The following is a 27,378-nucleotide window of genomic DNA, read 5'->3' as shown; positions in this document are numbered from 1 at the left end:
TCCTCATATGGAAATGCAGGCCTAGTACAGTTTAAATGTCCATGAATTCTGATCAATTCTTTGGATAGTCTTCAAATTCTTCTCGTTGTTTTAACAGGAAAAAAAAATGAACCTTTATGGTTACTTCAATATTAACTTTAGATACGGATATTGGAAGAAATACTACGGTTTCCAAAATTGTATCATGGACAGCAATACCCCCAAAACAGGAGTCGCCCTGCTACCCACTCCTGTATGCAATTGCTCTTATGAGGGCTACATTCTGGCTTGGCTAAGCTAGACAAAAATGGCACAGTAAACACTGACACAGAACTCACAGACATAAAACATTGTACGAAGTATCTCTACTTTAGCACTATACCTATTGTAAAAATGTACTCTTTTTTTTTTTTTTTTAATGCTATGGACAGACACATACCATGTCATCATGAAAATTGTGGTTACAAAGGCATTACTCATTTCATGGCATTTGTCTATGGATAGTTAGACTTCAGATTTTGAAGCCAAAGTTTTCCCTTCTATGTCAGAGACTTTGAAGGACTGTTGAGCAACTGAAGTAATAGGCTTTCTTCACTGTAAACCCCTGGGGGATGGAGTTTAAGTACCTAAACTACTGAAATGGCATCAAACTAAGTAAGCACAGTAACAGTCACTATCTTACTAACCACAGTAAACTTAGAAAATATATATATATATATATGTGTGTGTGTGTAACTGATGAGACAACAGACTTCTAAATTTTAAGCTAAAAAAAAAAAAAAAAAAAGAAAGAAAGAAAGAAAGAAAGAAAGAAAGAAGGATTTCCTTTCCTGTGCAGCCACAAAAGCAGCAGGCTCACAGAGCCTCGGCAGACGTGTCTGTGGACACAGACATGGTCACCTTGGCGATCTTAACAGTGCTCTTGATGCAGCTTTCCGCGGCCCTGTGCATGCTGGCTGTGTTATTGGCGTGCTTGTGCAGGCAGTCTGAGTCCCCCATGCTGTTGTCTAGAGGCTGTGCCGTGCCCTCACATGAAGGGAACATACTGCGGAAAGCATGCCTCAGGTCCTTGCTCCTCAGAGCATAGATGATGGGGTTGACGGTGGAGTTAAGCAGGCAGAGCATACTGCAGAAGGCAAACACTGTCTTGATGAGCTTGTTCATCTTCCCGAAGACATCGTACACCATGATGGCAAGCAGAGGGCCCCAGCAGATGATCAGCACCACCAGGATCAGGACCAGGGTTTTAGCCAGCCTAATGTCCATGCGGGCTTGGTCGGGCCGGGTCACCTGTACTTTGCCGTCTTCTGATGTGTGGATGATGATGCTCTTCTGGGTTCCGCGTTGGATCATGCGGACTGCGTGGCTGTGGGCCTTCCAGAGGATGTACATGTACGCATACACAATGAACAGCAACAGCACGCTGGTGACCCCAATCCAGAACATCAGGTAGGTCTCATCGATGAGCGGGAAGATGTCCGAGCAAACAGATTGCAGCTTCTTGCAGTTCCAGCCCAGGAGGGGCAGCACAGCAATTACTATGGCAATAGTCCACATCAGGCAGAAGGCGACTACGGCCTTGGGCCTGGTGACGATCCTCTTATAGGCCAGCGGCCTGTGGATGGATATGTACCTGTCGATGGCCGTGAGGAACAGGCTGCCCACAGAGGCCGTGAAGGAGGCTGTCACCCCACCCAGTTTGAACAGAAACACATTGGGGCTGTCTTTGCGGTGGAACACATGGAAGTCAACAAAGCTGTAGACAAAAATGACACTTCCCAGGAGGTCGGCCACCGCCAGGCTACCGATAAAGTGGTAGGAAGGCCTGCACCGGAGACTGCGGGAGTGCAGGATGACGCACAGCACCAGCAGGTTCTCCAGAACTGTGAAGGTGCCCAGCGTGAGGGAGAGCACGGCGATGGCCAGCTGCTGGCTGGGGTTCAGTATCATAAAGCACTCCATATCCATGAAGTTCTCCCCACACTGAATGCTTTCCTCATTCTCTTTGAATGATGAGAGAGACTTGTTGTAGAATTCTGTCATGTTTGTTGCGTCTACTGCTGGGACCAACTGGGAGTTGTCTCCCGCTGTCATCTTCTCTTGGAAGGGACTACCCCTGAAGGAAGTCAGAGGAAACTTCTGTGGAAAGTATCCTAATTTGGATGCCATGTCTCCTTTGACGTCTTCGTACTGAATGTCATTTGAGGCCACGTAGAGGAGGTCTGTGGTGATGGTGCGGAAGGTGGTGTCTGCAAGGCCATCTAGGATTGACTTCATAACCTCAGACTTGAATTAGGCCAGGCTCAAAGTGACTGAGGAAGAGACGCCAGGAGGGAATCCTAGCGGGAGGGAAAACAGACAACAACAACAGCAAAGCTGAGTACTTAAGAAAACCAGGAGAGTAACAAGCAGAATGCTAGGCTCCATAAAACTGCTGTCACCTCCGACCACAAAGGTTCAATCGATACAATGGGTCAGTTCAGCTAAGAGCTCCCCCGCCCCGCCCCTCTGAAAGAATATTAGGGGATGGAGTGCCACACAGAAGACACGTGGTTCCCATTTCTTTATGTCTTTGAACCAAAGTCAGTGAGTCTTGCATGGAGCTCTACAGTCAAATGTACCAAGTTCAATGATAGAAATGTCACTCTGCACTTATGGCAAGTGTTGGCCCCTAAGCTTCTACCATCAAGTATATAGCGATCTGTGATGATGTGGCTGGGTACACCATACCTGCCCTATGAGATGCCTTGAAAGACTGGTAAGACTGAATAGGCAAGACAACTAAACACGACAGTATACAATCAAGTGATGAGCTGTCCAGTTTAATGTATGACAGCCAGAGATAGCTCTGGACCATGGTGCACAGGTGTGCTCCTCCAGATGATGGTACACAGGTGTGCTCTGCCAGACCACGGTGCACAGGTGTGCTCCTCCAGATGATAGTGCACAGGTGTGCTCCGCCAGACCACGGTGCACAGGTGTGCTCTGCCAGACCACGGTGCACAGGTGTGCTCTGCCAGACCACGGTGCACAGGTGTGCTCTGCCAGACCACGGTGCACAGCTGTGCTCCGTCAGACCACAGTGCACAGGTGTGCTCCACCAGGCATGTTTCCTTACCTAGAGGAAGGGAGATTGAGGTCACAGCATGGCTGAAAAGAACTTAGAAAAATGGTTATGCCAACCAAGTAAGGAAAGTCAGAAACATCTACACAGAGGCTTATGGAGTTCCAAGGTTAACGTGAGGAAGGTGGTGATACCGGGGGGGGGGGGCACTTCAGGAGAGCTGCCCCTTAGTGTGCTGACACAAGGGACAGGAGATAGCCCTCCCTGGTGGTGACCAGTACTTTCCGAAGAGATAGTTCTATAAACGGGGATGACTAACGTGATAGACACTTCAACTCTAAGTCAGGCAATTTGGGGTTATTTTCAACATAGATAGCAAGAGAACTAATTTCACCATTTGTAAATGTTTAAGAAATGGTTATTTGTGTCTTTGGATTATACAAACTGTTACAAATACAGGGTGACACATATAATAATTATTTTTTTTCTTTTTTGGTTTTTCGAGACAGCGTTTCTCTGTGTAGCTTTGGCTGTCCTAGACTCACTTTGTAGAGCAGGCTTGGCCTCGAACTCACAGCAATCCATCTGCATCAGCCTCCCAAGCGCTGGGATTAAAGGCGTGCGCCACCATGCCTGGCTGACACATATAATAATTAAATAACTTTAAGTTTTAGTATTTTACTTATCAATGTCATTTGTTACTAATATGTATGATACATATTAGAAAGCTATTACCCTTTGAAAAAAAGTCTAAGTCTTTCTGCTAAAACAGAGAGCCTGTCAAGATAGTCCACTTACTAATATACTGCCCATTCACTAAATGATAAGAGCACCCATGGCACACCAGGCACCTCACCAGACACTTAACAGCATCAAGGCCACATGGAGTCTGACATCTAGCAGAAGGCCAGCTACCTCAGCACGTCCAGGCAAGGGTAACTGCCCCAGCAGTTCCACAGTTTTTTTAAAAGCAGAAGTAATTTGGGGCAGGCATAAAATGGTAAGTGTGACCCTCCCCCTGTGGACTCTGCTGTCCCCAAGTCCGAGCCTCACCCCTGCTTCCCAGGATCAGAGCACAAGCCTCATGAGCAGCTTCGCTGGCCTCAGCATTGATCATTGCCACACACCAGCTGAGCACCGGCCATTCTGACCCTCTCACATATGCTCTGCCGGAGTACACCTCTTCCACCATCCACCAACAAGCTTCCCTGGTGCAGGTCAGTACAAAGCCCTTCCCTGATCCAGCCCTGGTCTCTCCAGTACGGCCTCTCCCCACGTTGTCTGTCCCACATAGAGTTTAGTTATCCAAGACGAACTCACTTCCTCCATGCTGGGTTTCTCACTGCCCCTCTCTTCGGCCCTAACACTCCTCTCCTAGCCCTGCCTGACTGAGACCCCCGACCCTCACCACTCCTACTCCCTTTAGCTCATTGCTTCCAATGCTCAGATGAAGCCCCATCCTTGGGGCTCTCAGAATCATGAAACCGTTAGACCACAGCATTTACCTGGTCTGCTTCTTGTTCCCAGGCGCCAGAGAAAGTTCAGCAAGGAATTCACTGGGGAATCTTATCTATCTTAGCATTTAATTCGCAGCACAATGCACAGCACGCAGAAGGACGTTTACATTTCAGTTGTCTGGCTGATTTTATTCTCTTCAAATAAAGCCAGGACAGCTCTTTTCTACCTAAAATAAGTGAAGGAATCTCACCATGGAGATAGGAAAGACAATGGATCAAAGTTTCTCACCCAACAAGTCAATACACATGTGCTCAAAATAGAGGTCTATTTGGGTGGGGGTTATCAGTATTCTAAGCGAGGGGCCTACATGCAGCCCACGTCTGCAATCCTGAGCTGTGCCATAGGCAGCTGTGCTAAGAGAAACAAGGTGGGCAGTGATGGTGAGAGCTCCTGGGGCTCTGTGACAGGTGAGCCAAAGGGCTGGCTCGCCCACTCACCCTGTCAGGTCAGCAGTACAGCTGCTCCAGTGACACTCTGGATGCCTAGAGCCTCTGTGGGTTACTCTTCCTATCACTCAGGCCAGTGAGATTTCTCCCTTTGTCTGGGTAGTGCTGCACACCATCCCTGGACTGTCAAGCCACAAGGCCCACATGAGATCAGTGACTGCCTGGCCAGAGGCACAAAGCACACACAACAACACTGAATCCAGTTAGCAGGCTAAGTCCAACCAACTCTGGACGGCGGCCTAGAGGCAAAGGGCAGCTGCTGAAGCTGTAGGCAGGAAGGATACAGAGATGAGACCACAGTTGGTGGCCAATGCTCCTCTACTAAAGAGTATCTCTCTTGAATTTCCAGCCTCGGCCTGGTTGCAAGTAACTCTTGGGGTTCCGTAAGTTCCCAGGTTCTATCTGTCAATCATATCCTTTCTCGCATGATTATTTCTTCAGTAACAATGCTTTATGTATCCTTACCTTCTGAGTCAACTATTGTACTTTGCAAACGTGTTTCTTGAACAACTCATCAATTTACATATAAAAACCTTTATCCACAATTAAAGGGACATTGCGGCATTTCTTCAAGTCAATGCTTAGTCTCCAACTCTGGAAGGTGACTCACTGGCCTTAAAATATACACTCAGACTGTCACACCTTCCTCCTGTCCCCCTCTCTGTCAAGCTGCTCACATGCAAAGTCTTCTGTATGCTAGCGGCGTCTTCCTAGACTGGGGCCAGGGCTACTCCTGTGCCAGAAGGCTTAACAAGCTCTCCTGCCAGCTTCTTCTGCCATCAGCCTCAGGACATCATCTAAGCCCAGGTTTGCACATCTATTGCCCCAACCAGAATGCAGTTTCCAAATGGAATGCTGTACTTCACGGCCACCGATAGTCTGGACAGCAGGGAGCTGGGATCTCTGGGAGACGCTCGCCCGAATCTAATAAGATGGCAGTGGAATTCCATTACCTGAGATATTTTTAAAGTGATCTAGTCTGTATTTCCTTTTCTCAAAATGAAAGAAAATGGTTGCTCGGTAGTCATCTGGCTGTTCATCCAGATCATAAGCATCTATGGTCCTACCCTTCAGGGATCTCCTTTAAGGCAGCTAGCCTTTCACTCTCCCCAGTCAGAGGCTAGCTTTTGAAAGTTCTCAAATTATGTGTGTTATGCATTGATTTGCAAGGTTCAAATTCACAGGGTGCAGAGAGCTATACTGCGAAGCCCCCACCACCACCACCTGTGTCTTAGAAGTACATCTCTCAGAACTAAGGAGGTTCCTGTTACTCTTTCTAGAGGGAGTCCGTACACACTCACACGCAAGTGCGTCTCCGCACATGTGTGTGTTTGCATGTGTGTGTGTGCGTCTACCACCTCTCTACTTCTTTAGAAAAATGTTTGCATGTACTGTATCGCTTTCCCATTTATAAGTACAATTAGTATATAATGAAGGCGGCTTGATGCTAGTTCAAAGCGTACCTCATTCTCTGGCTGCCCTAAGGGTCTGGTAGATGAATGTGATCAGCCCCTTATTGATGGGGGCCTTAGGGCTTTACTATCTTTTCTTAACGCAGATAATGCTGCCATGAATTAATGCTAGCCACTGTACTTTTCACGCTGCTAATGCTATTGCAAGTAATCTTTCTAGCCATCTTAACTCTTAGCTTGGACTTCCTGTGACACCACCTCCTTCTTGGCCTCTATAATCAGGTGTACCCCTTAAGTATCACTAATCTTCCCCCTCCCTTTAGGCACACAGAAAGCGTATTATGGGCAGGAGGGCTCTTTGAGGCTTTTACACTTATCAGCTCATTTTATTCCTACAATGGCATATGAGGCAATTTTTGCAGGAAAGGCACAGAGGAGGTAAATAATATACCATTAGACCCCCTAGTGGGCGGTGGAGCTGGGGCTGAGCCTGGGGTGTGGACCTTATTTCAAGAGCTGAAAGTAGCCAGCAGCTGCACACTGGAAAGTGTGAGTCCAGAGTTCCCACTTTTAACCATTGTGGTCCTCCTTCTAAGCTCAGACAGGGCTCTCTTTTCCTGTTTCCCCAGCGGACTCCAATCAGCCAAGCCCTAGTGTACGGAGAGAAAGCTGTGCTATAGAAATTGACAGACCTGCGTGGCTGTCAGGCCACATCTACTCAAACAGTTGATGGTGGTTAGCCTTGGTGTTTCATCCACAAGCTAGGGATAATAACAGCGATGCCTAAATCACACGACTGTCATGAAAAATCAACTCAAAATAAATCATACTTAGACCTGGCACCAAAGTAAGTCTTCAATATGCATTACTGTCCTCACTACCCAGGATGACTGATGACTCATCACTACATACTACATACTAACTGCATTTCAAGGATATGCAATATGTACTAATTACTACATTATATGCTAATTATATTTCAAGAAAATGCATTATCTTAATTCACTTTCAGGCTGCTTATTTAGTTGTATCCTTGTATCAGAACATAAGTACGGGTCAGAGAGAGCACATATGCCGAGGAGGCGTCTTAATGGCATATCAACTGTATTTAGGCACTTGAGGAAGCTTACTGACATTCTATCAGTAAACTAAGACAGTGATGTTCAGGCTTTTATTTCTTACCTGACTCTCCAGGCAAAAAAGAGGCCATTAGACACTTAGTCAATTATTCAGAGCGCAAAGGGAGATACATGTTCCAAGGACTTCAGGATCTCTGCTGTAACATTATGTCTATTTTAAGGTTTAAATAGTAACTACATTGCATTGTATATTCAAATCTTATCTACCCTTTAAAATGTAATTGAAGGCATTACAATAGTTATTAATGACAATTCCTAATAAATCACTATTCCCTATCCCAGGCCCTTCAGGTAAATCTGCCTACAGGCATGGACCCAAGGATTGCACCTATGGCCAGCATCGGAAAGAGTTAAGATTCTTCAGGGACGGACAGGGGATCAGAACTCAGAAATGTCCTGCAGCTTACACCATTTATGATCAGCATCTAAGATGACAATGGCCGTGGTGATGCAGCCACTTTCATTGTGACAACAGGATGCTAAATCTAAGCCAGAGACAGTCTGGTGCCTATGAGCCATTGTGTCTGTCCAATATAAGTCACAGAAGAGTTTAAAATACACAGACTTTGTGAATTTTAGGATGTCAGAACACCACTGTACACAGGCTATTGCAGAAGCTAACGAGAAAAAGTGTTTTCCTGCATCTCTAAAAGTCTTTCCTTTACGTCTGCATTTGGATTACTGCAGCAATTTCCACCTTATTATTTTTGCATGGAGAGTTTTCTTTGAGAGTTCATTAGCAATATAGCTTAGGCTTGAGGGGGGGGTGTGAAGCTGCCATTAATTTTGTTTTTGTTTGCTAATGGAAAATCATAATTGGAAATTCTAACAGGATGTGTAGGTGTGCCTATAAAAGAAGCAGTTGGGGCTTATTGCAGTTACAGTGAAAGAAGAATTGAATAGCAACTCAATTTTCCTAACAACTTAATCTAGAAAGCATGCCTTCATAGTAACAATAATAAAAATGTTTAGATGTATTGAATCTATTATTTTAGGAAAACCTCCTTCAATTCTTACGTTAGTACCATCTGTTCTTGTCCCCTCTCCTTGTGTGTACACCTGCATCTCCACTCTGTCTTCCCCCCAGGAAGAAAACATACTATCAACAAGCTGACTACGGTATCAGCAAAGGCATTTTATGAGAATGGCGACGGCATGGAGACTTTCAACATTGTAGCCACCACGAGTATAAAACGCACACGCGTAAAGGTGGCTGTGAGGGCTCATGCTTGTAATCCTGGCACTCGGGTAGATGAAACAGGTGGACCGTGAATCCAACCTAGGCTACCACAGCAGGACACTATCACTAAATTAAAACAGCAAAGAAATCGAAACACTAACAAAAGCTATCCACACTTCTGGTTATAAGCTTGAAACCAAAATCTCAAATGTTGCTAATTCTATCCGTATAATTTATTTTATTTATTTTAAATATATTTTATTATTTATATTACATCTAAATTGTTATCCCATCCCTTGTATCCTCCCTTTCCTGCCCTCCCATTTTCCCCTTACTCCCTTTCCCTATGACTGTGACTGAGGAGGACCTCCTACCCCTGTATATGCTCATAGGGTATCAAGTCTCTTCTTAATGGACAGGACAATCTGTCTGTATAATTTAACACCAGTTACTTTGGAGACTGTTTGGTTGTTGTTGTTTGGTTGTTTTAAGAAGGCCATCATGGGCGCTGGAGAGATAGCTCAGAGGTTAAGCGCACTGACTGCTCTTCCAGAGGTCCTGAGTTCAATTCCCAGCAACCACATGGTGGCTCACAACCCTCTGTAATGAGATCTGGTGCCCTCTTGTGGTGTGCAGAGGTACATGCAAGTAGAAGACTGTATAAATAACTAAATCTTAAAAAAAAAAAAAAGAAGGACCTCATTACAATTTAGATGCCCATCACTGTTGCATCTAGGTTAAAATTCTTGTTAATTCTGACCTGAGTAATGTCTCTGGCACTAAAAGGTAAGAGGTTGGTATTTACTCCTTGCAGTTTGTATGAGTGTGGCCATAGAAAGCTCTAAAGGCATCAGAAGGAAGGGTGTGCCTGACACTGTTATAGATCACGCTGGCATACCATTAATATTCGCTGATATTCTAAGTTTATAAATGCCTAAATGAGACCATCTCAAGCTCATACTGTCTGAACTGGCAGGGTCCAGACCAAATGTGGCCATCTAGGGGCCTTGCTTAAAATTAACTCTGCCGTTTCCCTACTTCCTTGTTTCTCTGCTTGGGTGGCCTCAGCAAAGCGTCACACATGGAGGGCTCAAAAAGAAAGGAGGTCACCACGGTGGATATATTTGCTATTTTTCCCGATCACTTCCGGGAATAAGTCCGGTAAACATCAGTACCTTGATAATCTATTTCTCCAAAGTTAGCAGGGGAAAAGTTTTAGTTGGCTACTATAAGTATATCAGGTCTAAGTTATGCCCTCCACAGAGAGAGCAGCAGCGTAACCCACCAAGCAAGCAACAGCCTCTCCTATGCTTACCTACCACTCACAATGGTTTGGAAGTATCAAAGTGGCTTGGCCACTCTTTCCATCATCTCCTACAGCTAAGCAAATAAAGAATTGACTTAATTATCCTGATAATTCAGGCAAAAATAGCTAATACTTCTTCCTTATGTTAATGTCAGTTCCTTTTTCTCTATATATTAAAAAATTCCATTTGCTGGTAATGCTTGACTGGTCTCAAAGCTTTGGCTTTTCATATATTTTGTAAAAGAAAAATTGAAGTTATTAAACACACTATTTTCCCTGGTCTATTCTTTACTAACAAAGGTATTAGGCTTTTTTCCCCCTTAAAAATATATCAATTAGTATGAACTAGTGACATTAAGATACTAACAAGGCTATATTTTCTTGCAAATTTAGTGTTAAATATGCCCTATTATTTAACACTTAAAGGCTTGTTAAATTTTAATTGCAGGGCTCAAGAAAATGACGCCTTGAAATTACATAGGCTTAAGCGCTGTGGGGTGACAATGTTACAAGAAAAGCCATCCACAGAGGTGAGCAAGTAATATAGTGAAATGACTTGTTGGCTTGGGAGATAATTTCTGTTTACCATTTAGCTCTCTCTACTCTGTGGCTTGGATGTTTGCTCCTACTAAGTGCTTTGACCTTTTCTGTCAAAGAGATGTATCTTCCACAGCCTGGGAAGAGTGTGGCTATTACAGAAGGACACCTTCTCCCAGGAAAGAATGTGCAATGTTCGATCCAATGCTGGCTTCATAGGCTGTCTTTACCTTATACACAAGGTTTTCTCATTAAAAGTAGAAAGCAATATATTATTCTAGACCACAAAATATGTAGAACCCTGCTAATGGGCTCTTATCTTTACAGTTCATTATCAAGGTCTTCACAGCAACGATTTAAAATACTTTACATAATGTCAAGTGTGTAGCATAGCTTTCAGTTTTTCTTCCTTTCATCCACAGATGAAGGGGTGTTTTCACTTTGAATCCATGAGCATAAAAATTAAGTCTAAAGAAAAGCCAAATATGTTCTTTGGCTTCAAATCTTAGATTCAGATGAATAAATGCATATTAAAGAAAAATCTGAATTTCCCTAAATCCTTGCCTAAAGAATAATTTGAATGACACATTATTTTTCCTTAGAATTTATGAGGAACAAATAGTATTACAATCCCCATTCTGCATGAGGGCAATTGAGGCTCACCACAAAAGCTTTCCCTAAAGCCTCCAGCAGCAAATGTTTTGGGAGGGTAATGTAAAACTTCAATGCTTATCTATAACCCAGAAGCTCCTCAAGCTGTGGTCCAGGAAACACCACATAAGCCCCACCCTTCCTCCTTCCCTCCCCCCTTCCTTTTCCCTTCCCTCCCCCTTTCCCCTTCCCTCCCCCTCCTCCTTCCCTCTTCCTTCCCCTCCCCTTTCCTCCCCCTTCCCCCTCCCCCCTTCCCTCCCCCTCCTCTTCCCTCTCCTTCCCCTTCCTCTTTCCTGTTCCCTCCCTCCCCTTTCCCTCCTCTTTTCCCCTTCCCCCCTCCCGTTCCTCTTGCCTCTCCCTCCCCCTTCTCTCCCCCTCCTCCTCTCTGTGAAATAAAAGAGTTGGTTTGTGCAGGAGACATCATAAGCAGTACATCAGAAAGGTTCCTCGGTGAACAATTAAAATTTGAAAGGACAGACAATCCAAGGACAGTAGAAAGGTTCCCCAACTACCTTCAAAGCATCCTTGCCCAATGCTCTTCAGAGACAAGCATAGCAAACAATGGCATGCTATAATCCCTGTATCTGGAGCAGCACCTTGATTAAAAAGGACTGTGGGCAAATAAATAAAATCTAAGTCACCTTTGTCACTACTGTTTTTAATTACGCATGATGGGATTTGTGTGTGTGTGTGTGTGTGTGTGTGTGTGTGTGTGTGTGTGTCCCTCATTAGTCAATTTACAAGGGTTGTTGGATGGCAATGACACTTTTGTGCACCACGACGGCGACATGAAGAGGCCACCTCCACGTCTGACACCTTTCTCACACCACCTCACTTTAGAACAAGACCCGGTAGCTGTTAGTAAACAGAGCCTGAAGCAGCCACTCCCTACACAGAGACACAGTGGAGTTTTCTTAAGCACAGAGGAAATCCCTAAGGCTAATTCCCAAGTTCTGAGCTGAATCAACAATGACGAATTACGTAAACTTTATGCTCCTGCAAAACGAATGATAGTTAGACTCTTAGCATGTGCATCAGCTGTGTGGCTGCAGAATGGGGTTGGTGGATACTCCATGCCTTCACATGGCCCATTTAGCACATTTCTATTAGGCATGTGCTCTGTGCCTGGCAGAGACATTATACTCAAAGCCATGAGCCTTTTCTACAGTGTATTACTCTGAAGTGTTTGACATTTACCTATGGGTTGAGTAAGGAAATCAAAGAATACAATACTCTATTCCAGCCCACACATCAAATAAAGCCTACGCCTATGCCTACCCTTCCCACAGCTAAAATAATGGGATTTGGGTTTTAGAGAGTGTGAACTCTGCCTTGAGGATTTCTCCCAGAAGAAACTGTGGGCAATGCTGAGCCATCTTGTAGCAGTCTCTCCCTGCAGGCCCTCTGGCTGGCTCAGTACCTGGTGCAGAGCAGGCTAGCAAGTGGGTGCTACCATGCATTGATAACATGGCAACTCTCAGTTAACAGAATGGCTTTCAAGGGTAAATAGTTGCCTTCAGTGTAAAGCCAACCAGCCATTAGGAGATTAAATGCTAGTCTTGGTCTCATACAAATGTCCCCACACACACACACCCTGAAAAGGTGTAAGATGCCAATAATGACCTAAATGGTACCAATGATGACCTATCAGAGTGACTCTTCTCTCAGAACCTCTCAGAAGCAGACTTAGGTTGTAGAGAGTGGTGAGCAGACATCATAAGCAATGACTGGGTGCCCACTTTTACTCTGACTCTTGTTCACTCTAATATAAACTATAACAGTCAACCACCTGGCAGAGATCCTTGTAATATACACAGCCTTGAAAGGACTCACTTCCGGTACACTTTTAAAGACATATAGAAGTGCTCTTATATTAGATGTTTTGCCTTTCCAAACAAATGCTAAGCACTGATTTTTCGGGTCTGTCAGGAGAAGTTATGTGAAAACTCACCCACTGGATAGAGTGGCTTTTATAAGCCCCTGGGAATCAATTTGTTATTCCATTCACTGGGCACAGCTCTCGCTTTGGTTGAGCAGCTTCTCCTACTGCAAGATTTCATGAAGTTACAGCTGAATTAATTAAAATATAAAGAAGAAAATATGTCATGGAGGTTAAAATTTGTTATTACTGCTGCCTACAAAAATTAAATTTCTAATTACTTTTCTGAGGTACAGACATTGAGAAAATTCAACATACTAACAAAAATTAATTTTAAATATTTGGAATTTTGCCTCAAGAAAGTAATTAGGAATTTGTAAAGAAAGTTCTCCTAAAAACAAATATGTTTATGCCAAGAGATACTGAAATGGGAGGTCTTAGGAGCTCAGCATCAACTCTAATAAACTAATTTCTATTTTTGAACTATTTAGCTTTCTGACTTGCAAACATGAAATCATCAACACAGATCATAGCTAATTCTGAGACAAAAATGAATGGAAACTATTTTCTTTTATTATCAGGACTATTATGAAATATTTTACGAGAAGCAAATATTAATTCAAATATTCATATTCATTGAGAATAAGGAAAATTTCTAAATTATTCAATTCCCCTATTATTATTCTCTCACTGGAATAATTTTAAAAGAATTGTATTGTCATTTAAATTCAGGATTCCCTTTAAGCATTATTTTTTAAACTACAAACTTAAGTATTAGCTACTTTAGTTGAAATGTTCGGGACGTTTTCCACGTGTGCAAACAACATCAGGCATAAGCCAAAATGTGCTTTCAAGATGCCAACGGCTACCTCCTCGGCCATGAAAGTGCTAGGCTTCAGTGGCAAAAACAAACAATATGAAGATGTGATTTAGAAGCATGCAAACTGGATGAAAGTACAGAATTTCTTAAGCCATTGTGTTCATTCAAGGTCAAACTCATTCTGGGTTTCGTGTGACACAATCACAAGATTCTGACGTGGAAGGAATTGCTAGTGTGTGTAAAGAATGGTGTAACAACAAAAGTGCTAGGCTGATAAGGCAGGCGAGACTGAGCCAAGCCGGAAGCTCACCCACTGCACACCAGGAAGAGCAGTCTGAGAAGTCACCTAGTGGTCTCCATGTTCCATGAGCTTAGCAAGCAAGCCAGTGGGTGTTCTCCCAATCAGCAGCTGGGCAGCTTCTGGGAACTAATGGATGCACATCCCCCAGCTTGGCCCTACAGCGTTAGAAACTCTAGAGTTGGGCACATCTGTGCTGTTAACAAGGCCTCCAGGAAATAGTTCTGAACTCTAAGAACCACTGAGTAAACTTACGAATCCCTTGAAAGAGGCCAAATGCAGTAGCAAGTAGAGAGACTCTGAGTAGCCTTGCAAATGACAGCAAGGCTGGGGAACCTCTCAAGGTTCTGACTACAGTCAGGGCCCTCTAGACTTTTTCTGGAAACTTCCTGTCACATATTTTATCCAGTAAATGAAAGTGACTTCAAGAGGTAATGCACACTGACCCAGTAGACAAACAATTTATAAATTAAGAAACCCTTTTATTTTTTTTTCTCCTAACTCTATTTCCAAGCCTTATGATCAGCTTTACGGGACCCATTACACATTTCTTTAAACAACAGTGAGAAGAGACCTGTAATTGCTGAGCATAGAAGAATTTTTAGAAAGTCAAAGAAATTAACACCTCAGCTTATTTTCTTATGTGGGAAACATTTGTTTCTGTTCTTTACTGCCAAACCATAAAGTCATGTGTCACAAGAAATGACCATGGGGACTTGGCAGAGGCAGACACTCACTGTGGATGTTTGCTGCTGGCATAGGATAGCAACCCAGTCCACAGCTGGTATCTTTTTATGTACCTAGAGCTATGAGCTTGTAGAAATATATCCAAAAATATTCAAATGTATAAACTCCGAGCAGCCATTTCCCAAGTATTACAATGGAAATGGATCCCAGATTGCTTTGTTATTGTCCCTCCTAGCTTTATGAGAAGCTAAATGTTACTTCTAAATGCAGCTGAATGTTTCCAAAGCCAAATTCCCGCAGAAGCAGGAGTACAGAATTCTTTGAAAATTCTTCTTCTTTTTTTTTTTTTTTTAACTTCAGTTATGTGTTAAACCTCCTAGCTTTCCTTTCTATCTCTTCATGTGTACTTGCTCATCACTTGTGCAAAGGATAAAGAAAATATACAAATTCTGGCAAGTGACACATTGAAATTAGTTGAAACTTTAACCAGTAAAAATAGTCATACGGTATTCAACTGAGTGGTCCCTACAAGAATAGATAAATTTGATTTTAAAGAAAGCTGAATAAAAATATAAATGGCCAAAGCATACTACCTCAATTTTTAGAATATTAATTTACTTGCTATATAAATAAGAGCTGTAAAACTACCAAGTATAAATGTCCAAAAAGGCAGGGCTTTATTAAAGACAAAGTTTTATTGGTTTTTGAAAGCATACTAGGATTTATCAGCATTTGAATGCAGTACTCCTTCCAACTCAATTATCATACTGACTACAATTTTCTTGTTTAAAAGTCTGGCTCAAAAATAACAGATAAAGAAATGGTAAAGAGTAGAGAGGGGTCATCTCATTGAAGCATAAACTTTGAAAAACTAGATATCTTAATTGTGATGTATTTTAATTATATTTAAATATGCATATACAGTTTGTGAGAGCACTTGTCAGTATATTAAACCACCACAACAGATTGCCTGGCACAGCTCTGAAAGATGCCTTTGCTTTTCTTTAAAAAGCAATAGCATGGAATTTGCTAGTAGGAAAAAATAGATATTACATTATCAAATATAAAAAATTATACTGCACCTCCTCTCCTAGAGTTAACAAATACTGACTAAATGCTACTTAGAGTTGATAAAAAAGTAGTAAGGAGCCAAGTCAAAAGTATCAAATCTATTCAGCTTTCATAACTATACACAACTAAGAATGCAAGCAAGAGTAGGACCATCACATTAAATGCTAAGATACTACATTTTGGAAGGGAAAAGTCTCTCTTGAGTTATAAAAGGGGAGATTAAAATCACTCTGTCTTCTTGTCTAAAACTGAAAAAATCTATTTTATAAAACTTGCTCAAAAGTATAAGATACAATGCAGATAGTGCAAAGAGATTACAAAACAAACAAACACACACTTGTCTGAAAAACAAGAGTTCTTATCCAAAGAGTTCCAACACATTTAGTCAAAAATAAATGACAACAAGACAAAGAAAGCAAGACTTCAAGGTATTCTTAACAGTGTATAAAAAATCTCTGCAGCTGAAGCCAGAACACAACTCAGGTCACTGCCAGGACAAATGTCAGGCTCATTTGCTCATGTTTGGGGAACAAACAGTTCCTCCTCCATCCACACTCACACCCCACCCACACCCCCCCAAATGAAAGACAGGAAGGAAGGAAAGAAGGACGGAAGACCCTTACAAACTCAACTACTGTATGTCCAAACAGCCCCATTTGCTTCATATACCAAACATTATCATGTCTTCAAGAATTTCATGGTCCACTAAGTTATGAAAGTCAGTCTGTCCCTGTATTGTTCAACACTCATCTGTGTGGAGAAATCCTCAAACATAGAGAAAGCAGCAATGACAGCGAGGTCAAGAACGTTTAGAGAAAATTCTGTAGTGGAATGTCCTCTATTCTGCCAGAATACCCTGTTTGCGGAAGAAACCCAACCCAGGAAACCCAAGTAGATGTTTTCTGCTCCAAATTACAGGTAACCAGAGGGATGCATTCAAGGAATGGCTTTGACTTATCCTTACTCACCTATTACAAACACACCTATCATCCATGTGGCAAGCCCAAGGAGAACATTCACATACCATGAAGGAATTGGACAACAGTAAGAGGTGATGAACACTACCAAAGTCAACCCTCCTTTTCCACTCTCATGTACCCTGCGGTTTTAACATCCTCGTGATAACATGATAATGTTTGTTACATGAAGCAAACGGGGGCTGCTCTAACAGGCGTTCTGTGATCTCTCTGCCAATTGGTATGGTTCTAGTATCCCAAAACTATGAATCGTCAAGACTGGCAAAAGGCTGTCTTAAACCCATTGGTGTTTACGATAAAACTTGTGCTCATATGTGATGCTGCTCATCCTACTGTATGTGCAAGATTCTCAGAACACACAAGACTGAAGTAGATCCCCACCTACCCTGGAAAACAAAACAGCCTTGTTTGGATTCAATGTGAATACTTCCCTTTGCTTGGCGTCTTCTGGGTCCATCTGTAGAGCTGCTTTGAACTTCAACATTTTCCCAAAATTGCAGTACTCACTTAAAATCAAAATGGCATTCTCAAATATCTAAAAAGGCAATGTACCTAAATTTTATCTATAGTCCACAGCCATAAAAAACTTTTGTTCATGCATATGTACAAAAAGGTGTCTACACATTCAGTTCTTAAAAACCATATAGTATAGTGTTTGAGAGCATTGATGCTCTGGATGACATTTATCACTCTTTTTAGTCCAGGAAATATTTTAGAATCTGAAGTAAACTTTATAAGATGAATCTAGTCTAACCTAAAAACATACAGATAAGTGAATTAAATAGTTATTAAAGAATTAGCAATTCAGTGGCAAAGTGTTGAAGTCTCAACCCACACAAAACAGAATCTGTACAGTTATAACATAAAGTTAACATTTTAATAAGCACAATAATGGTAAAAAAAATCACTGGAGATTTGGGGAAGAGGGTAGAAAATACAGAGTTCAAAAGCATAAGTGCTGTTTCTATCCCCTCTTGCTCATTTCATTATCTCCCAGCCAGCAAGAGAAAAATAAGCAGAACTGCAGGTCTCTGAAAATACAGGTGCACAGTCTGACTTGGCCCTGGTAGCTTTTCAAAAAGTATGCAGTCCAGGTTTACAGCAAGAACAGATTTATAAATAATTTAAACCCAAAGGCCAGTTTCACGCTATCAGTTCCGTTAGAAATGATGACTACCAAAATAAGATAGGCAAGTCTTCACCTGGGACGACCCAACGTTCTTTAAAACACTGGGAAGCCAAGCTGTGTTCCTTATGCAACCAAACTAACATAATTACACCAAGAATAATAGGCAACATCCTGAAGAAGAGACTTCATCTCACTAACCAAATTCAAGAATCTATGATCAAATTGCTCTTGACTAATCAGGTGTTATTTGGTATGTCTAAATTTAATTTGCTACTTTTTTTCTCCTTGCAAATTCCTGAATAGCTAGTTATGGGAAATTATTTATTAGGCCAACTGTTTTCTGGGAGGAAGCATTTAATAAGTGTCATGAACTCTAAACTGCTGGTGTAAGTTCTATTTCATAATACTTTGTTCTTGTATAGCAAATCTAACTCTAACTCTAATTTCAAAGACCTTCACACAAGACAACTGGGGAACCCGTCTAATATCCTGGTGGTTAGTGCTAATTCTAAGTCAAAGCAAAGGAGGATGTCATGGAGTGTTTTGAGGGGTTTCGCAGGCTATGCTTTCGTAATTAATAAGCTGACACAGCATACTAAACACTTATCAACACAAATCAATGGGCTGCTTCTTCTTGGGAAAATAGATAAAAACGATTCCTGGAGTTTTCCTTTGGAATAGCCTGTAATACATGGCGTGTCACAAATACTGTGGTTCTTTTGGAGAATTTCATTCCCAGCAGTTTCATCTGGGTAACATTTAACAATTTCACTATTTTAACATTTTGAAATGCCAGAAAGAACACACTGATCCTGCAGCTAGGCTTGTTAGAGAAGTGCAGGCTCCCAGGCAAGACAGAAAGGAACGCAGTCCGCTGGGAGATGGGTAACAGGAAAAAAAAAAAAAAAAAAAAGCAGAAAACACTGGAGAGCAAACAAAGCCAAGGCCCTGCTCCACCATGAGATCTGATTTTCACCGGAATCAAAAACTTTACACACACACACACACACACACACACACACACACACAGGCTCTAGTCACAACACCCACCTCTACACACAGCCCCTAATGCCATTCAGATTTGGAGGCAGAAACAGCAGATTTGTGTTCTTAACAATGAGTGTGCAAGCATAAGTCATTTAGAAAGGTCAGAAGTGAGTGTTTCCACACTGTGGCATCACCGCACCCTCGTGTAGGACCAAGAGCACAATGAACTCTCCCCCATCAGACACTGGATACATACATACCTCAGCCTCGGGTGTTCCTTGCTCCTAATGGGAGACATCTTTTGAAGCAATGAAGGAGCCTGTTCACAGTAAGTTCTCCTAATGACCTAAAATAATTAGTTGGTTTTTTTTTTTTTTTTTATACACCATCTCAACATGAAGCTTCTTTCCCAGCTTCAGTAACTGCTAGTTGTGCCTACAAACAACAGCATGCAGCATGCGCTGCTTAGCATTCTAGAGGCGCCTGGATGCTGTTCCTGTGCGGATGCAATCAGAGAATTATTTCTCTCACTTAAGAAACTATTCGTGGCCTTTCATTTTGATAAAATGGCTGATAACTGAGTTGGACAAGGAGGGGTATGTAAGGGGGGGGGGCAGAGGAAAATCGATCAGCAGCTCCATCTCCCTTTCAAATTGTCAAAAGCTGGGATTAGAAGAGAGCACTTTAAATCGGCCAGTCCTGTGGGAACCTCGAAGGTCGGTTGCTCTGAGTTTCTCAATTTTCTGCCAAACAGCCTGATGTCTGAGTGACCCCACAGATAATCAGTGCCCACTGAGTCTCCTCTGAGCATGTGCCTCTCCTATTGTTCAAAGAAATTAACTTAGTAATAAAAACGAGAAGTTAGGGGACCCAGAGAGGTATCTCTCAACATCTTTAAAACCACTAAATCTGCTCTAATCTCTTATTGGATTAAATGCCCAAGGAGGTTTAATGTGCCAAGAAATAAACAAAGGCAGGAATAGCTAATAGCTCTTATTTGGAAGAAAAAAATTAAAAATAGTAAATAGAGGATTTCATAAATAGATATTATATTTTCCTCATTTCTTTAAAACCTTTGGAAGATAAACCATGCACTACAAAAAAAAAAAAAAAAAACACGCATATTGCTTTAAACTTTGAATGACCAAATAACAGGTTTTTTTTTTTCACCTATCACGTAGCAAACATTAGCATTCAGGAGATGCTCCATTTATGGCTTGGAAGGTTTACCAAGAAACGTCTTTTAAAAAACGAAGCATCAACTTTATTCACCTGACGCCAGCTCTCAGTTTCACGCGCCTACAACATCCAATTACAGGTATCAATACTATGCATATTAGTTTTTCCTTAAAGAGAAATGACTACTGTAGCTATCGTTCTGCATCATAAGTTCGTTATTTGACAAAGATTGCTTTTCATGGCATTTCATATTTCAGTTGAGTCGTTTTCTAGAATTGGTGCAGAGACATGTATTGCTCCGGAAGACTTAGTTCTGATATGGTCAAAAGGCATCAAGCATCAACTCAAGCGCCTGTTTTTCAAACATGCACAATTAGACATTTCCTACAAACAGATAGCAGGATACACATTCAGTAAGTAAATTGTAAATGGTAGAATCCTCCAGAAGTAGCTCAGACCACAGTTAACAAGCCGGGACTATACAGCTAAGTAAGCACCACCGATGCACGATTTGCTCTCCTGGAACACGGAACACGAACTCCGTGCAGGACACCTGGGGACCACTGGCCAGTACCGAGGGGGCGGGTGGCGAAAAAGCTATTCCCAAACGCCACTGTGCCAGGTCTTACCCTTCGCATCCCCCGGTCCACTGGCAAGAAGCTCCCTCTCGGCACCTGTCGCCCAGCCAAGGGGTTGGCTCTCCGCTACAAGGAAATTTGCCCCCGACTCTATGAGAGCTCTGCAGACAGCTAGGGCTCCCGCCTGAGCCAGGCGAAGGCTCTGGCGCCAGGGGAGCCCGAAGGAGGCGGAGGCGGAAAAGAAGTGGAGAAGGTAGAGGCAGAGAGCCAGCAGGGGAGGCGGCGCGGGGCGCGGCGGGGCGGGGTGGAGTGGGGCGTGCCTGCGGCGATCGGTCAGTAAGTCAGTCGGTCTGCGCGCCCGCGTCCCTGGCCTCTGGCACCGGTGCGCCACAGCCCCCGGGACCGGCGCCCCTGGGCTCTGGCAGGCCCGGTTCGTTCCCCAGCACTCCCACTGGCGTCCCGCGGACCGCGCTGGCCGGCCTGGGGCAGCCTGCCTGGGCCAGCACGAGCGCCCGTCGCCGCGCCCTGCTCCAGGTCCCTGCCTCTCCCTCCGCTCGCGCGCTGTCTCTGGCTCGCTCTCGCTCCAGTCCCATTTATGAAGCGTGGTCCCATCACGTGTTAATGAGCCTTTGTCCTGCCCTGGCAGCGGCGGCAGCAGAGACTCCGCCAAGGGATCTGAGCCGGGCGGGACCGGCGTGCGGCGCCCGCGGCTCCAAACTTTGCGGCGCGGTACCCGCCGTGGCACTGGCCCGGGGGTCCAGAGAGGGCGGGCCCTCGCGCTAGGCGCCCACTGTGTCATCCTCACTCTCTGCTACCGCCTTGTCCTGAGGACCCTGCGGCCTGACCCTGCCCTGCTCCCAGCCGCCCGCCCACCCTGCCAAGGCCAAAGGGGACGCGTGCCTCACTGCCCGCGACCTCGGGGCCGTTAATCACGCGCGCTGCTCAGCGCCAGCACCTCTCGGGAGGTCACGCAGTGGGCAGCCGGGACCAGGAACCTAAGGCAGCAGGCAGGCCAGCCGGGTGCGGTCTCGGCCCGACCCTCCCCTACGCGCCGCCCTTGCGCCCTAAGCTACCTGGCTGGGGCCACCAGCCCTCCGCCCTCGGGGCGCACGGCATCGCCCGGGCGCCTCCCGCGCTGGCCGGCGCGACCACTCGGGCAAGCCCAGCCTCCAGCAGTGGCCGCACGCGCTCAGCTCTGTGGGCGGCCCGCGCCCCCTCCCCAGCTCTGGCGCTCCCCGCACCTCCTGCTTGCGGGGAGACGCCGCCGCGGCGGGCGGGGGCTCTTCTGGGGCGGGCGCCTGGGGACCAGCGGTGCGCCCGGCCGCCGCCGCAGGAATTAGGGGACATGCTCGTTAATTGGTTCCACTATCCGTCGCCGTCTGCCTCTTGTGTGCACGGATCAAACCTTAATTGGTCTTTACATTTATCACGGCGAATTGCAACCCTATACAAGAACGTCAGCCCGCAGCTTCAGCGGAGAGGGCCATTCTCCGCCCGGTCCCCGGGGCCCGGGCGTTTGTGGCTACTACGGAATTGCGTTTTAGACCTCTTTCTCTCCCAAGAGAGTTGGGTCCAGGCGACCCGCAATGTTTCCACCTGATGGAGCCACATCGTGTCGGCTCCAGGGGACCCCCCCCCACTACCCGCCGCCTTAGACACAACGGTCAGTTCTAGGCCCGCGGGGTAGCAGCAGCTTGGCATTGATTTTAAGATGCCTTGCTCAGATTCGAGGACGTCTAGGCCAAACAGCATCCCATAAGGCCCCCCCACCCCCACGCCCAATTTTCCCTGACGTCCTACCCCAGCTCAGAGCCAAAGCAGTCATAACGTGTATCTGGGCCCCTATTTTGAATCTGGTGACAAGAATCCCAAGGGTGAGCCTCGGGGAAGAAAGAACGTAGAGGGTAGAGGACGCTGCAGAATCCGGGGAGGAGATTAGGGCACTGAGAAGGAAAGTCTGAAATATTCCTACCTACAGGTCGAATTGAAGAAAGGCTTCCTGCAGAGCTGAATGCCCCTGAGACTGCCTCCCGCTAGAGAGAGTAGTTTTCTATTTCCATGTCAGGAGACGGCCTTTTGAGAGAGAGTCCACAGCTGAAGCAATCAAGTTGTAGGTAAATATAAACAAAGATCTGACAGACCCATCCACAGAGGGAGAAATGATTACGAGAGAGATGGTTGGATGGATGTGGGATGCCTTCTGGGCTTTAAACCTGCTGCCTAAGTACGGGCTCTGCTTTGCCTCCTCCAACAGATCTGCAGCTTAAGGACAGGTCTTTCTGAAGACTAGAGGAGGAAGAGTGTTTATCTATAGTCTGTCCCTTTCTCTCAGAGGTTGTTATTTCACCTTCACAGCAGAGTCCTAGCAAAAGCCAGGGTTGAGGCACGGGGTGGGGGGTGGGGGAGGTGGGGATGAGGATAGGAGGGGAGAGGGTTGAGAATGGAGGTCTGGGGCAGGATTTTCTTTCTTGGCACCTCCCAGCCTCTGGAGAGAAGTCTCAGCACTACCTTCCAGGACTAGTTCAAGGGATGGTTGGTAAATAAAAACAGGAAGCAGGCTGTTACAGCTCTGTGTGGTCAAGTTGGGGAGCTGGGCTCCTTGGTGGTTCCAGAGCGCAGGACTCCTTGTGGGCGGCTCAGCACTGCCCTTCAGCATCATCCAGGTGTCAACACAGACATATCCTGGTAGTACACAGAGGAGCTTCTTCCCAGGGTTGACCCCATTCTCTTGCTGGTTATGTCATATGTGGAGGAAGAAGTAATTTACAACCTGTGCAAGGTACTCAACACTCGACGTAGTAAGTCTTCTATCAACACCAGCTTCCCCCCCACCATAAGACAAAGCACTCTAATTCCTAATCAAGACGTTGATGCTTATACATGTCTCAAAATCACCCCAAATCTCTTTGATTGATGGTGTACTTTTTCACTGAATCCTAAGAAGCATAAGAAAGAAGAAAAAAAAAAAAAAAAAAAAAAAAGGTAATTCAAATGGCTGGGAGTCTGTTGACTGGCTGAAGTGATCTGCAGACTGAAAGTATCAGTATTAATCTAATATGGGAGAGATTTCAGAAGTTATTACTGTTTAGCTGTTTTTGTTGTTGTTGCTTTATTTTGTTCAGAATGGGGGCCTGGAGTCTGACGGCTGGAAACTTGTACTAACTATATCTAGAGTTCAAAGGTAAGACTCAATAATGGAATCAAACTTTGACTTGTGACCTTAGTATTTTATCTTCACAAGGAATGCTTTGTTAAAACAACAGAATTATGTTGTTTGGAAAGTGCCTTCCTTGGGGGTGGGGGCGGGGGACGTGCTTATGTGTTTTTCTAGTTCTGTCTGTCCCAAGCTCTTCAGCCAGGCAATGAGCTACTACTGTACCTTTTCCTTCTGAGCTGGGAAGCCAGAAGAGAAGTGGGCAGCTGACAGTGGAAAAGCCAGGTATCCTCTCGGATGCATTAGACTTCGCTTTGCAAAGGATCACTTTCATATGGGAGGAAGTGATTTACACGCGTGTGGCTGAGTGTATCCTGTGCTCCCTGGGGAGACAGCAAGGGTGACAAAGGCAAGCCATCTGTCCCCTTACTAGGCCTACTATGCTGAAGGCACATGTAAACATAACCCAAAATGTCGGTGATTCTTGATTACTACAAAGCAAGGATGAGTTAGAATCCATGTCCTTCTGAGGAGAGACCTGTCGGCTCCTTATCAGCGTTCACAAGTTCCTTCAGCCTTTCTGGTTTTTCAGATCTTTATTCTCTTTAAATTATAACAGGGCTATGATGAGCCAATTTGCTGCTGTTCTGTGTAATTTGGGTTATTCATTCAGTGGGATGTAGAAGATGAGAACACAGTTAAAGTGGCATATTTAAACTTCAAAGAAAGATCTCAATTTGCAACAGTTAGTATGCTCCTAGTTACACATGAGAGACACAGAACATTAAAGCAGCAATGGCTTCTTTCTGAGACAGCTGTTGATCCCAAAGAGCCTGCACATCAAGGTTTCCCCTTTAACTTGTGGTGGTTGGTCAGACCCTCCCACTGCCAGGGTGATGGACAGTGGTTCCCTTATTCGGGAACTGGCAAAGCAAAAAGACATCACTGTCTTTTAGAGTTTGAGGTTTGGCTAAGGTTTGGTCCCCCCATGTCAATTCGGTATGTGCAGGGTGATGCTCATTCCTCGGGGCTAGAATGCTGGATGATGAAAGATATTTGGGGACTGATCTGGCTACACAATTTCATTCTAATTCAGAGAGTAGCTTTAGAAATTTCAACAGCTGTTACTGTCTCTCCTCAGAAGTGTTAAGGCATTTTGTATGGCAGTGGCTCTGCCTTGTTTGGTACCCCACAGCCCCGCAGCCCCGCAGTCCAGGCTCTAGCAGCTGCACTGTGAGGTCTGAAGTGCCTGCTTGTGACATGTTCCGCCAGGGATGCAGCAGCCTAAAGAACCACCCACATCACTTCTGCATGCATCTCGGAACCACAAGCTGCTCCAGAAACAGGAGGCTCGTTCCACCATCAGAAAGTAAACTTCCTGTGACTGGCTTCAAGTGGAGAAGAAGCTTGTTGTCCAGGGAAGGTATGAAGTAAAGAAGGAATGAGCAAGGAAGGTTGAGGACCTTTGACCTCTGGCTACTCTGTTATAATAGATACAAAGACAATAGCTGTGGCTTGTTGGCGATCTTCCTGTATAACTAAACACATGCTACGTAGAGATTTTTTTCTTTTCTTTTCACCCGATCACCTTCTTTCATTAGCATGCCAGATGAGCAGTGTCAAGGGAAGCCAAGAAATGACAGGAAGGTGGTTTCCTTTGTTAATGTGCTGTGCTGTGTTTTGGTTTTTGTCACTAAGCAGAGGATCAGTAATGAGGAGATGGGGCATCTGTACCTTCAAACCATGTGAGAAACGTGTTCTGACAGAATAAACAAGCAGATAGCGTAAATATATAGCAACAAGGAGCCAGGTAAGTACAGCATTTGTTCCCCTTGATGAAACTCACACAAAGCTGTCACCAAAGCTCTATAATTAAAAAGGCTTTTAAAAAAATCTAAATATTTCTTTAAAAAAAATGGGAAAGCAGCAGCATAATGATATCAAAACAGCAAACAACAGACAGGAGTAAAGACAGACACCACATCTTAGTCACCCGCAATCCCCCCCTGAATAGACTGTCTGCGTGGCTGTCTTAGTTACTTTCTTATTGCTGTGATACGACACCACAAACCAAGGCAAGTTTGTCAAGAAGAAAGAGTTTATCTAGGGCTTACAGTTTTAGAGTCACAGGCAAGCACGGTAGGAAGCATGGTAACAGGCAGCTAGGCATGGCCCTGGGCAGTAGCTGAGAGCTCACATCTTGAAATACAATCATGAGACAAAAGAAAAGACCGTGGGATTGGTGTGAGCTTTTGAAACCTCAAATCTAGCAGCCAGTGATACACTTCCTCCAACAAGGCCACACCCCCTAGTCCTTCTCAAATGGTTCCACCAAACGGGGACCAAGTATTCGCGCACATGAAGCTATGGAGGCCATTCTCAGCCAAGCCACCACACTCTTGGTGGTCATGGTTTGTCTGTTTCATTTGTTTTGTTTTGTTTTGTTTTGTTTTGTTTTACAACGTCCAGTGAGACCTTAGAAAGGAAAAGGAAATGACCATCCTTCTTGAGCAAAAGAGAGCAATCATGGATTTAAATCCCTGATCTGGTACCTGGAACTTGGGCTCTCAGTAAAAATTGAGAATTGGCAAAAGCCAATGGGGTGTGTGATTGGTGTGCAGGTTCACTGTTTTGTCTAGTACATCTGCCATTAAGGAAAACGGGTGCAGCTCAGGCCTTATTGAAGAATTAGATATAACACGTGGTTTTCTAAGTCTTTTTGTTTAAATAACTATAGACTTTGAGGGAGGTAGATGAGATAGATTCAGGGTCCTCTGCTCCTTCCTCTGAGCCGATGACCCAGGCTCTTGCTTGCTGTGTCCAGAACTCTCTTTTCTAAGAGGTAGAATTAACACTAAACCGCTCTACTTCCCTTATACTCATTGAAAATATTTAATAGTCTAGTAAGCATAGGAATCATTGGGAAAGGATTCTGGAAAAAGTTCTTAACTGTAAACTGATTTCTCCTATGATCAAATTTACATAGACTATTAATTATTGTGCTTATTTCAAGAAAGAGCAATAAATCAATTGTGAGCCTTAGAACTGTGATAGCATCGACTTTTATGAAAACCAATGAAGAGGCTGTGATTTGTTAAATAGCCAACCTTGGGACTCTTCAGCAACAGTACAGGCTCTATGTAACGGATGACTAAATGTGTGGAAAGGAGTATCAGTTTATGGCCTGGAGATATCACTCTTCAACCTGGGAAAATGATTACTATGTTGTCAATGACAGAGTCTCTCAAAATCCTTATCTTAAGAGTTAACCCTCAAGGTGGTGACATTACAAAATAAGAACTTTTGTGGCATCAGTGATGGTGGCTCAGCCTTTGTAGAAGACATTGGGAAACATGGCCTTGTCCCTCGGCCTTGTGAGGCTGCAGC

The 27,378-nt window shown here is 44.3% G+C and overlaps 1 protein-coding gene across 4 annotated transcripts; it reads right to left on the bottom strand.

Moving 5' to 3' along the window:
* Positions 1-791: 791 nt before the first annotated feature.
* Positions 792-23,114, bottom strand: Cnr1 (cannabinoid receptor 1). Of its 4 annotated transcripts, XM_051161401.1 has the most exons (3): positions 20,889-21,573; positions 13,184-13,302; positions 792-2,318 (listed from the first exon to the last, which is right to left on the bottom strand). In XM_051161401.1, the coding sequence occupies exon 3, from the start codon at positions 2,254-2,256 to the stop codon at positions 835-837; it is 1,422 nt and encodes a 473-aa protein (XP_051017358.1). In that variant the 5' UTR covers positions 2,257-2,318; positions 13,184-13,302; positions 20,889-21,573; the 3' UTR covers positions 792-834. The 4 variants fall into 4 exon arrangements, with proteins under 4 accessions (XP_051017358.1, XP_051017349.1, XP_051017341.1 ...); XM_051161392.1 differs by lacking the exons at positions 13,184-13,302; positions 20,889-21,573 and adding an exon at positions 22,810-23,114; XM_051161384.1 differs by lacking the exon at positions 13,184-13,302 and having other exon boundaries at positions 20,889-21,569.
* Positions 23,115-27,378: the final 4,264 nt, after the last annotated feature.

The sequence above is a fragment of the Acomys russatus genome, chromosome 2 (assembly GCF_903995435.1).
Source record: "Acomys russatus chromosome 2, mAcoRus1.1, whole genome shotgun sequence".
Lineage (NCBI taxonomy): Eukaryota > Metazoa > Chordata > Mammalia > Rodentia > Muridae > Acomys > Acomys russatus.
Note: the sequence above shows the minus strand (reverse complement) of the source record. Positions and strands in the feature narration are given on the sequence as shown.

Coding starts and splice junctions, on each gene's coding strand:
- Cnr1 (XM_051161392.1), bottom strand. CDS start 2,256: ATGAAGTCAATCCTAGATGGCCTTGCAGACACCACCTTCCGCACCATC.